General features: G+C 28.6%; 1 protein-coding gene across 1 annotated transcript in view; it reads right to left on the bottom strand.

Annotated features, from left to right (window-relative positions):
• Positions 1 to 13,768, bottom strand: part of LOC111639369 (plexin-B-like) — a 163,673-nt gene that overhangs the window by 97,414 nt on the left and 52,491 nt on the right. The window contains exon 4 of the mRNA XM_023385244.1: positions 9,037 to 9,137. Within this exon, the coding sequence (XP_023241012.1) occupies positions 9,037 to 9,137 (101 nt within the window). The remainder of the gene's footprint in view (positions 1 to 9,036; positions 9,138 to 13,768) is intronic.

Consider the following 13,768-nt stretch of genomic DNA (forward strand, 5'->3'; position numbering starts at 1 on the left):
TGTACAAAATCATAATTTTGGTAAATTTAATTTAGAATTTTTTCATAAAATAGATTTTTTTATGGTATAATAATAGCAATTTTACATGTAATTTTTTTAATAAAAAATATTACATGTAAAGCTGATTATAGTTTTTTATGGTGTAATAATATTTAACACATGTACAGCAAATTAAAAACTTTTGAAAAATTTGGAGCAATCAATTTTCTTCATTAATATTTATTTCTTTACTTTTATGTAAAAGAAATAAAATAATATTAATTATCATAAAGTATAGTATTACGTCAACTGGAAAGTAATGTCGTTTCTGCGCAAGTCAATACTTGTTTATCATTTATCAGCTCATTATGTACGTCAAAGCTGTGCGAAAGATATTTTAAGGTTAAAGTGACTTGTTTGCTTGTAAATTAAATCTTAAATTTTTTTTTTTTGCAATTTTGGGTGAAATGGCCANGATCCACCATATGCAACATATTGCTTCAACAGCACAATACAGAAGCTTTTTTGATCGCTTGATCACTGAAGATGAAAAATGGGTCCTCTATGATAATCAAAAATGCAAAAGGCAGTGGCTCTCTCCGAATGAATCACCACAAAGTACTGCTAAGCCAGGTTTACATCCCAAAAGGTGCTTTTGTGTGTTTGGTGGAGTATTCGTGGAATCATTCATTTTGAAGTGCTGAAACCTGGACAACTGTGAATGCAGACTAAAGCACTATGAACAATTGGATCGAGTAAATCAATCTTTAATTCAAAAGTGTCCAACGATTGTCAACAGAAAAAGTGTTATTCTTCAACACGATAATGCAAGACTGCACTGTGCAAGACAAACCCTGGAAAAAAATTAATGAATTGGGGTGGGAGGCACTGACATTGCACCATTTGATTTTCATTTATTCCGATTGCTACAACACTTTCTATGTGACAAAAAATTTGAAAATTTGGATGATATCCAAAATGCCATCTCCAGATATTTTGCCGGATTGTTAAAAACCAATTGATTTTTATTGATCTGGCACTGAAAATTTGCACACTAGATGGTAAAAGGTTGTTTATAATGAGATTGATTACAACATTAATTAAAAATAAAAACAAGTTAAAAATTTATTTGTTTGATTTTAATGTAAAAAAATGACATTACTTTCCATTCCCCCTAATATATATGAAATGTGGTTAAAGTGACTTGTTTGCTTGTAAATTAAATCTTAAATTTTTTTTTTTTGCAATTTTGGGTGAAATGGCCAACCAAATACCAGAAGAGGTACATATCTGGCATTGTATGTTTTTTGAGTTTCACAAAGGTAGTAACATAACAGTTGCTACCAAAAACATTTGCGATGTTTATCCAAGTGCATTAGATGTTTGTAAATGCCAAAGGTGGTTTTCTAAGTTCAGACCCGATAATTTTGATCTTCCCAACTTGTAAAAAGACCAACAACTTTAGACAATGACATGTTAAGGGCGGAAGTGGAAGCAAATTCATGTCAGACAATCAAGGAACTGTCAAACATCTTAACCAACCTTGTTTGACCATCCAAGAACATTTGCAGCAGATTGGTAAAGTATGTAGAACAGGTGTTTGGGTCCCGCATAATTACAGTGACCATATTTTTTGGGGGAAAATAAAGGACATATCGAAGAAAATCAAAAAAATACGCTATAAAATTCATAAGTTTATAACATTCATTACGAAAATAGTAGCATACAACAATGCATACATTAAAATTTTAAACAATCTGAATTATTACACATACACACATTGTAAAAATTTAAATAACATTAATTTTGATACTTTTCAGTAGAATTAATTTTTTATAGCACCGTTTCACGCTTTAAAGTCATAAAATNCTAGTTAATCTGCAGATTAGCTAGGTAATGTACACATTAACGACTTTCGAGCTTTAGCGGTAACAGATATATCAAATAAGTAAGTGTCTGAAAATGCCTATTCCAGTAATAAATTTATCTAAAGTTTGCCTATTTTACCATATTTTCTGAAAATCACTTAATTTCTCTTAATGTTTATTATTAATGAATAGAAATAATTTTCATTAATAATAAACCAATAAATAAAGGTGATATTTCATTTGATGTGGGAGGGGTGAGAACAATTAGAAACAGACAATTTTTAAGTGTAGGAAGCTAAAAGAATTGTATGAATACAAAGTTAATTAATATAACAACCCAGTGCTAATGAGCTTCGAAATTGAAATTTCAAACAAATGAAATTTATTGACAATTTAAATTTCAAGTGTGATTTGTATTATAGTTAAACCATTTCTAATTGATCTTCTTAGATTCCTGCCTATTAAATGTTCAGAAATTGAAATTATGCTTTTGATTGGCTGACAATTTCAACTGTAAACAATTTCACACCTCAATTTGAAAATTAATCTTTCTCAAATTTTTAAATTTCTTACTGTACTTGGTTAGAAAACATTAGTTACACTGTTTTAAAATCATTATTTAAGTAGGTGGTTTCCATTTTGTACCTCTACTTTCCAACAAAGTTTTGCACATCATCTATTGTAAGTATATTTAGTAATAAATACTTTATTCACATTTTTTTTATTTAGTTGATTTGTACATATGCATAGCCATCTTTTTTAAAGTGGATTCATTGTCCAGTCTGGCTTGTCTGTAAAGAATGGTAGTTTCCAGTTATGTTTTTTCATTTATGAGTTATTTTCAGATGATCTCTTCAAAAATATAGAACTGAGATTTTAGTGTATACAGTGATACCCCAAACTTACGTGATAGGTGGGACCGAGCGATAACTGCGTAAGTCGAATTTGCGTAAGTCGGGGTATAATTTTGCAATTCATGTAAAATCCAAGTCGGATGTATGTAAGCTAATAAATGTTCTTGTTAATCTTATCTCGTCTTTCGATTAATTCACGGTTACAAGAAATCACCACATAGCGTCTCTCAAGGCTCTGTAGATATAACAAACACAGAAATAAATAACACAAAATAAATTGTAGCTATGTGTCGATTCCTCGCGACATGTCTGAACATGTAAGCTGAAGAATAGTGTGGGGGGAGTGAGTAATCAAGAGTTGCATGGCACTCAAACAAAAGACAAATCGACGAGATTTGAAAATTGCGTAACTCCGAAAAAGAAAAGAATAATTACAAAAGACAACTTTATAAACATATTAATATAATTAGACAAAATAATAGGATAAATAGCAATAATGGTACAGAAATGCACTAATCATGGCGAAGAATCTTAGAAAAAGGGGTGTGTCAAGAAGATAAAAAGAACATTCGGAAAAAGTGAAAACGAAGTGTTAGCCAAATGCAACAAGAACACATGTAAGTTGTGAAATAGTAAATAAATGTATAAAATATTAAATAAAACAAATTATATCATAAAGTTTTCATTATAAGTGAAATGTGAAAAAAATGGCGTTTAGATCAACATAATCCAATATGAAGCGCAAACAATATATAGAGGAACCTTCTTCTCGCCAACCATTTTTGTAAAAAGTGAAAATGAATAACAGCAGGCAGAAAGACTTCTCAAAATATTTGTCTAAAGCATTGCTGCCAGTAAAAATTTCTTTTAATAAATTAAACAATAAAGTCTTTTGTACATTTTTTTCAAAAATTCCCTAATCATAATGTTCCAAGTAAATCTACTTTTATGAAAATATTACTTGAAGCTAGCATACCAAGAAGGAAGTCATTTCTTCATAGTTTCTTTGCAAATTAAACATTTTGATAGTAACTGCCATCACCACTGTTATTCCAGGACATTCCAGGATTCACTGGAGAGTATAAGGTTAGATTTAGGTAAATTTTGTTTTTGGCTCTCTGTACATGAAACTACAAATTGTTGTAGAAGATTAACTGTTAACATAAATTCTATTACTTTAGCAGTGAATTTCTCATTGTGAAATGTGATCCTGAAGCTCCTGCTAATCTACTTTAATTTCATTGGAAATTAAAGTAGCTAACAAGTTCAACAATTGCAAAAGCTGTCTATGATTCTTTATATATGTTTAAATATCTTAAGAAAATTATGTTAACTCCATTGTATATTGATCTTTTAAATGTTTTTTGTGTTGCTATTATCTGTAGTGGCTACTTTCAAAGCTATTAAGACACAAAAAATCTGAATGTTAAGTTTATTCTTTTCATTTCAATGTCTTCTACATGCTAAAGGCTGGGAAAAATTCTTAAAACTTCATCCAAAAATGTTCCATATCACCTGTGTTATTCGTGTCTCCGTCAATTAGTTAAAAATATAAGAATTTGCGTTCCTTCAATCAATGCAGTGAAAAAAGTGTTTTTGAAATGCCTCAAGATGACAATGTTTAGAGAAACTCTTCCAAATGTTCCTTTGCATCACTGCCAGTTTTGACCCATGGGGCACATAGTTAGAAGTTGTATTCTACTATGCAAACTATACTGAAGCAATAGATAAGGTTGATAAGAGAAAATACTTTTAAACAACTTACATGCTGATTCTGTTTATTTTATTTCAGTAATTCAAATATTTGATTATAATGAAGATGAAACAATTGAGGATACAAAAGTTGCAATGTCTTGCTGCTCAGTTAAAACAGATTTGGTATACATCCAAAATAATTTTGGAGATATTCCAAATCATATTGCTGAACTGGAAAGGAAAGAACTGCTACTGATGAGAGCTGTTGATATCATTTATGAAACCAAAATAGTCTCTTTACAGCCCCTGGCAGAGTTGCATTAACAATTTCAGCAAAATATGAAAAACTTACAGAAAATTATAAAAAATATTCCAGATTGGCTAACAATAAGTAAAACTGTAGAAATTCTATCAGAAACTTGAACATCTACAACAGACCTTAAATATTTTCCAAGTGAAATTGATGCATTCAAGTATGTACCAATCATATCCTGAGGCAGAGAGAAATTTCTTTCATTTAAAACATATTTTAAGAGACAAGAGAACTTTTTCTTTGCAATTTGGAAAAAGTGTTTATAGCTTATCATCATAATATTGTAATGAAAAAATTATTTTAAAGTACATACAATAAAATATATACAGATTTTTTGAGTGTTTCTTGTCCTTATTTTTATTATTTTAAAAATTAAGCAATATAACAAAAACTCTATGGATTAATTTGAGTAATTTGTTTTACATAATAACTTATGTAAAACAAATTACTATTGTTTACATGAAATGTTAGTATATAATTGGTTGCACACTATTCTTTGAATTAGTTTGATTAATATTGAGATGTAAAAGCCTATTTTCAGTATTAGTGCTTATTAATTTGATTATTTTGAATTTTTGTGTGTTTAGATGTCATAGCCTTAATTCATTACAAATGTACTATTCTTTTCTCAACAATATTATAATAAAACAATGTTAGGTGAGATTTTGCTATGTATACCAATGTTTCCTCTAATTTTTTTTGTAGATGAGCAGAACATATACTTCTCTGAGCAAAAAACATTTTGCTGTGCAGATTGAGCAAAAAATTTTTGAGCATATATATATAAAAAAATAGTTAATTATAAAGTAGAGATTAAAATTCATTTTAAAACATACTTTTATACAAAATATTATCTTTTGTCAATGATTTAATGTTTTCATTCGAAATATATGCAGCAATAATCATGTTGCAGACAGAGAGAAATAAGTAAACAACAATTCAAATCAATGTGCATGCTTGTCTGCACAGTACATAAATTCTTGTGTGGCAACAATTTGAGCAGTGTGCGACTATGCATCTTAGAGGGAACAATGATGTATACACTACATTCACCCTTGATGTTCATGGAAGTCAGTGTTCAGGAATTTGATCATTTGTGACTGAAAATTTATGCACCAAAATTTCAACTTTCATGAAAGATTGATCTCTTGGAAAATGGGAAATTATGTACTACTGTAAACTGGAGTTGTGTGAATTAAATGTCCAAACAGGTGCAATGCTAAAAGATCATTGACATCACTCATTCTTATGATGTCTGTCATAAGTTATGTTACTGTTTTGTTTATTTTTTTTCTTTTGGCTTAAGTAAAAATGACTTTTGTAGCATTATACACCATTGAACAGTATACAGTATTAATTTTTCTGAATACTAATTTTTTAAAACAACAGTAATACATAATGTCTTGGAATGAATTACAAATTTAACATTGAAAATGGAACTCAAAGTTCAAGAATTCGATGTTAATAAAGAATTATGCAGTCCCAAATTATTCACAACATGAGACACAGTGTATATATACTTAGTGTTTAAATTTTGATTAATTATTTAAAAATTAAGTAACAATTATTATGATTTAAAACATATATATGTACACAGTCAAATCTGACTAAAACAACTTGAATAAAATGGAAACATGCCTGAATTCTAAAAAATTCTTCATAATGGAGCAATTTTCTGTTAAATCTTACTATAAGCTGGAAACATACCCAAAATTCTCATCCATTTCCATATTGGACATGAAGAACATAATTTTTCTCTTTATCCAGATTAAGTTAAGATTCCACTTTTATAAAAATAAGTAAATTACCTCCATTTATAACTGTCACTTCAGTGCATGACAAACTATTCCAAGAATGATTTCAAACCTTGTCAGAGAAACAACAATATGAGACAAGGGGAGAAAAGACACAAGATCTTTATTCATATTTTATTAGAATTAACTTGGTCTTTGTTGGAATTAACCAAGGGCAGAATTGAAAATTTTCAAGAATCAAATAAGTTTCTTAAAATCAAATCCTCATTACAGTAGTTTGTGTTTGTGTAACAATAAGACAATCATCTTTTCTAGTGATTTGTCTGGGGTGTTCAGAACTTGCCTGCTATGTATGTGTGCCCCAATGTATCCATTGTTCCAACACATCTCAAAATATGTAAAACACAACAAATGAAAAACGCAATGAGTGTAATTTGTGAAAATAATGACAATAAGGTAACACAGTACTGCCAATTTGTTCTGTATGAAGTAGCTAATAACTAACTGTTACTGAATATTAAAAAAAAACAAGTTAATTTACACACTGATTATAGAGATTAAAGTAGACAATTAATTAGAGTATTGAAATTTCTGAAGAAGCTAGCCTGTAAAATAATTTTATTGCTGTATTGCAATTAGAATTTCAGACTGCAAAGCTAGACATTAGTTTTTGAAATTCAAATTGGCTTGTTTGCTGTTGCTTGAGCTCATATTTGAATACCTAGCACAAGTTCTTAAGGACAACAAGAAACTTGTTGCAACAAAACAGTTCCCAATTCTTCTATCCAAATATTTGTGACAGTTGCTGCCATGTATTGTATGTAGATATGTTTATTGTTTATAGATATTTCTAAAACTTTTTCTGTCTTTTTCTTTTGTTTGCTGATTTCCATTTGCTTTATTGCCTAAAGGGGCAATAAACTCAGTGGGAGTGGAGGGAAAGTGTATATAGCTGGTGGATGGAAAAAAACAAAAACATTTTTTTTTTTTTTTTGCATATGTAGGACAATTGAGGAGGTTACTTCCAACAAGCAAAAGAGATTGGTTGCCTCAACATTATGATCCTCCTAAGATTGTATGAAACTTTTCTGATGAAAAGAAGGATTGCTTGACAATGTTTCTTGATATTAAAAGAACACAACATTGCCATAATCCATCATTTTGGGCTTTGGGATACTTCTCCGAAGAGGTTGCACTGCATAGCACCAAAATTACCACTTGGTAATATTTTTATTAAAGTGGCAATAAAAACCCTAGTCCACTTATTTTGACATTCAATGTGAAATTGAATCACAAAGTAGACTTCAGGAAAACAGCAGAATGTTATGTTCCTATGCAATGGGACTCCTGTGCACCATACACCAAGCAATTTCATGCCATCACATGATAAGTTTGAGCAGGAAAGTAGGAAGTGATGTTGAAAACCAAAGGCAGTTTTTGTGCTATGCCACCCAGCATTTCTAGCTTGGGGATTTTTTATCAACTACAGAAAATTTGATGAATTTTTTGGGGTGACATTTTTTCCACTTTGATCTTTTTTTCATTAGATTAAACCATCATAAAAATTTTGACATGACAGAACATGTGAAATGCTTTTATGAATTTTCTAATAGTAGCTGTTTATATGTTTATTAAGTAATGTCTCTTCAATCCAGTAAAAAAACAGAAGTTTTTTTTCGGATTTAGACTATCTCACAGCCAATTCAGGTTATAAAAGCAATAAAAGGAGTTTTATAACCTGAATTGGCTGTGAGGTAGTCTACCGGAAGTTTTTTTTTTAATTGAAGAGACGTTACTTAATGTGAAATGCTGTTTAAGAATTGTGATAAAATCTGTTATTCAGAATTATTCATTAAAAAATTGTCCAAAAATGATTCCTATTTCTAATAAGTAAGTGACAACTTAACATGTTACTTTTGCTTTCTAGACTCCTAACTAATAAGGTTACCAGCATCTGCATTAATATATAAGTAAAACTGGTGGCAATAAATAATTTGAATTAGTGAAATAGTTGGCAATTTTTTAAAATTTTTCAGAGCAACCCCTGACTCTCCTATATAATCCTAGTAATTTCTCCTTCCTCTAAAGGAATCACAACAGTAACTTTTTTTACATGGCTACCTTAGCAGGATTACTTTGTCAATCTCACATATTCCCATCTTTAGTTAATATTTCAGATTAAGTCTAGTAATAGAATTTCTTTACATAAATGAAAGTAATTTTACTGTAAAAAATGAAAGTAACTGTGTTGCATTTATCTAATGTTGTTTAAGACAAAAAAAAAAAACCACTAAAACTTGTTCAAAACAGAAACCTGCCAAAAGAAAAAAAATTCAGTATCACAATTCCAGTTCACACAGGCTTTACAATATTGATATTCTATTATTATGTATATATAATGTTTTATATCATATTAATTGTTACTTAATCTTCAAATCATATTGTCATTTTTACTATTTACATAAAATGTTATATAAAAACTTAAATTTTACAACAGAACACATTCTAATAAAAAGTTATTTTTTTGTGGCTAAGAAATAATTAATTTAAAAAATAATAATTAGTTTAATTACCGTTTTTCTAATGAACACCAACCACAATAAGGATTTCTTGCTTGAAGGCATTGATCACAACTAACAAAATGATGACAAGCTTCCACTCTTACTTTACTTATCTAGAATTAACAATTTTATCAATTTGAATTTTTTGTTAAATGCTATATTAAATATATAATTTTTAAATAATAAAAATATATTTTAATTTAATTTAACTTTTTTAAATTTACTTAGAATAATTAGAAATTTTTTAATGTACAAATGACATTAAATTAAATATGTAAAAATCATATTATAATTTTCAATGGCGTGCCGTCATTGGAAGCAGTGGAAGCACCGCTTTCCTTGTATTTTTCTAAAAAATACATACATATTAATTTTAATTATATGAAAATAATCGTACAATATTTTATTATAACTGCATTATGTATCTTATTACAAATTTCTATACTACATGTGAAAAAAAAAATAAGATCACTATTGTATAATTGAATATTAGTGGCAGATTGGAAATGCTGTATTGTCAGCTTCCAAACAGCCAGATTCGTGCATGTGCTTTACAGAGCACCAACCTCATCCGGTTTAGCTGGTGGAAGCCTAGAACCTTGAGTTGATGCTACACATATAACGCTTCCAATTCTATCCAGGACTGGTTCTGGGCTGTTAGCCGCCTGCCTGCTAGATATTTGGATGCCCTCGCCTGATTACATGAATCATGAGTAGATTTTTAACTTAACCCAAGAATTTATTGGTATGTTTTTATGATAGTTCTGTATAGTTGACAGGAGTTTAAAAAAATCCATTAAAATATTTGATATTTTTATTCCACTCTCCCATCTTATATTACTTATGGATTTCAATGTTAAACCAGTGATATTACAATTTCGTATGTCCCATCTTTAAGGGGATGTAGAAAAAAACATTAAAAAACATTAAAAAACAATGTTAAAAAATTAACTGTTACTTTGTTAGCATCATACAACTGAATTTAATGAATGAGAGAGATGCACGAGGTACAGAATTTATTTTCCTTAAATTTACAATTTACGTATCAGTTGTCATAAAAATTTGTCTTTCCACTTTTTTCCCAAGACTACAAATATTCAAGTACAAAGTAACCAGTTTGACTTATTTCTACTCAAGAAGTAATTAAATAATTAAGAGATTAGGGAATTAGGGACAAAATAAAACCCTGCCGAAAGAGTTGGAATATTACTTAAAAGCTTAACCGACCCAATCTCTAGCTGAGTACAGTGGGGACTGATTTTTTTGTAATATAAACAGAAATTTTTCCAGTTCAATGAGAGTGACTGAAAAGTTGTAAATTTTGGAAATTTCCGTGGACACCTGGTCCTAAAACAAACTAGTTGGAAAACAAATGACTATTAAGTTTAACATATTTAGATTTTTACAGCTATGGTGAGAAACGTTTAAAATTTACAACAACCCTGTCATGTCCTTTGAGGTATACTAGTGATGCGACAAAAGAGGCATTTGACATTGACCAGTATCGGCACTCTGGGGATTTGACACACATGCATGCACTGCACACCTATCAAGATTATCTCTGATTCCATCCATGAGCCACTGGTAGGGAGCAATTTTAACTAAGCGGATTGTTTTAATATTTAAAAAGTAAAGACTATTTTATGTTATTTTTATTTATGTTTCTTCACAAAACTATATTTAATTATAATTTTCTTTAAAAGTATATTCATACAATTAAATATTTTGTACCAGATATGTATAATTATATATCCATCACACATTTTATTTTAACAAGTAAGTTTTTATAATTTTATTTTTAATTTTACCCTTATATTATGGCTAGCAATTTAGAATGTAATTGTGATATTGAAAATTTATTTTAAAAAAGTTTTGGCTCAAGACCATATAATGAAAAAGAAAACATTATTAAAAGAGAAAGACCAATGCCTAAATTAAATATAAATACGTCAACAAAAAAATCTGTTTGATATTTTCACAATAAAATTTATGAAGACATAAAATGGCTTTGTGAATGCATAAAAATGCAAAAATTATTTGTTGGCCTTGCCTACTATTTTCAAATAAAATTAGTGTGTGGAATAAGAATGGCTTTGACGATTTAAATCATTTAAGTAAAGCTCGCATTGATTCTTTCTTAAAATTGAAGCAATTTGGAAATCAAAGTGGAATAGAATTTAACATTAGTAAACAATATAAAATAAATATTGAAAATTATAACAAAGTTACAGCTAATAGATATATTATATCTAAATTAGTAGAGGTTATCGAAGCAAGAATTGGCATTTAGAGGGCATAGGGAATCTAATATAACAGAGGTAATTATATTATCTAATGCACTTATTTATTAAGTGCGTTAGATAATCTATTAATTAAAAATACATTTAGAGAAGTCTATGGTTTTTACTGGCTTATCGAACAAACGAATATGAATGGACCCTGGATCATCACCGACTGATTGCCCCTGGAAGTCGGCTTTTTACGAAAACACAGCTTCCCTATCATAAAATGTCACAGCATGCCACTGATAATTTTCTTTAAACTAGATGTTTGTCAAATAAATGATATAGACCATGATGTGAAAGTGGCCATTATTTAATATAATTTAAAATTATCAACAAATGATAAATTGAATAAAGTTTAAATCAACAACATATTGGATGATTTCCAAAATAGTCTCCTGCTACATGGTTTCTTTTTGTTGTAAAATAGCATTCTAATGTATAATTTGCAAATAAAATTTAAATTAAAAAATTTATTTCTAAGCATATATTTTTGTATAAATACTTCAAGAATTTAATTTCTTTAAGTGTTTATTTAAGATTTTTTATTTAAAGTAAAACATCTTAAATAAATAAAAATAAAAATAATTAATATTTGTGCCATTTTATCACTAAACTGCTATGGAGTTGCTATCTTATAATTTTAACAACTTATTTTTATTATAATTGTATACTGACTTTATTAAAACTTTAAAAACATTTAAAAAGAAAAAACAAGAACTTAAATAATTATCTTGGTCAAACTGGATAAATGTGAATTGCAGATTCAATATCTATTTCAAATAAAGTTTTTTTGTTTTTGTGTGATTTTGTTTTGTTCATCTATTACTAATCACATATTTTTAGTGTTCCATGCCAAGCTATCTCCTAGCTGTAATAGCAACTTATAATTATATACTATAGAGTTAAATATATAGTTAGTGTTAGAAATAAACAATTTTAAGTTTAAAATAAATATATTATTTATATATTTAATTAACAAAAAAAAATTAATCAATACAAAGGAGTATAATTAGATTAAAATACAATATAAAATGGCACTAATTACATGGTTTGTATAAATAAAACTGCTCTCTAAATTCTGGATTTTTTAAAGTTTGTTAACAGTTTGGTTGTCTGTACAATGAGTAACTTGTAACAAAAATATATTGAAAGATTTAAGATATTAACTGCACTTAGAGCATATCCAGTTTGTAAACAAGTTTAAAAAATTGTCATTCTAATTAAAGGATTCTAACAAATCCTCCAATTAGAATGCAAAAAGATTTTGGCATTTTTTAACACATTTTTATCAAAAATCATTTAGAAGCTTAACCTGCTAAATTTTATTTGCAAATTTTTATGGTTTTAGGTATTGTTAGATTTTGCAATTTCTGAGATTTTTTATACAGCAATAAGTGAAATAAGTAAATAAATAATGAACAAAATAAAATTTTAATATCAATAAAATTTAAATAGCTGTACATGACAACTGGGCCTTATCGTATTATTAGGACTATTAGGTGTACTGGTTATTTGCAAAAGGAGGAGATCTTAATCAGAATAACAAAAAAATATCCTTATTTTTCACCTGTTGTTTTCCCTGTACACATAATACACATGATATTTGTGTTTTGGACTAATAGGTCCCTGTTCAGCAGGTTTACCACAATGATGTTCTAAAATAACGTACATAACAATTAAAGATTTTATATTACAAAAATTTTTAAGCAATACTAATGGATGCGAAATAAATTTAAACACAATTAAAATTAAGAAAAAGAAAGCAACAATTTTAAATATCAGTTATTTGAACATATCTACATAAAAAGACAAAGCAATAAAATCAACAATAACTTAGGATGGGAAATCCACCAATCATGGCAGAGCATAATGACAACAGCAATAGGCAAAGAGTATAAAAAGAAGAAAGTGATAGGTGATAGGTAATTTATTAGTTTGTAAATTCCTCCCATAGCATGTGGTCTGCGGGGTTGAACAAAAGAACAGTTATAACAATGAATAGTCAGCACCATGGCGTGGTTTTATACACATAGGTTTATTGGGGACAAATATGGACTAATTGAACAATACATGATACAAAAGTTCAATCACATTACAATAATATTCTTACTCCGATTATCCCTCTCTTGACCTTCCTTCCTTATGCCGCTAAACCCTCCTTTTTTTTTTTTTTTTTTTTTTGTGTCATTGTGAATTGATTTTCGCCTCAACCTATTGTGGAGGTTAAGCGTGAGAAGTCGTTTGACCCGTTAATTATTTTATTTTCGGTATACGCTTCGGCACTAGGACAAAGTTTAAATTTTGCCATAGAACCTAAGGGAGTTAGCCTACATACTGAAAACTTTTCCAAAAATAGAATTTCCTCGCTTATGTAAATGCCTAAAAAATTCAAAAAGATAACGAGCAGAATTGAGAGATTTTAAGTTAACAAGACAAATTCTCTAGCTTTTCTTTTTTTT

The sequence above is a fragment of the Centruroides sculpturatus genome, unplaced genomic scaffold (genome assembly GCF_000671375.1).
Source record: "Centruroides sculpturatus isolate CEXI.00-Female unplaced genomic scaffold, Cexi_2.0 scaffold213, whole genome shotgun sequence".
Classification (NCBI taxonomy): Eukaryota; Metazoa; Arthropoda; class Arachnida; order Scorpiones; family Buthidae; genus Centruroides; species Centruroides sculpturatus.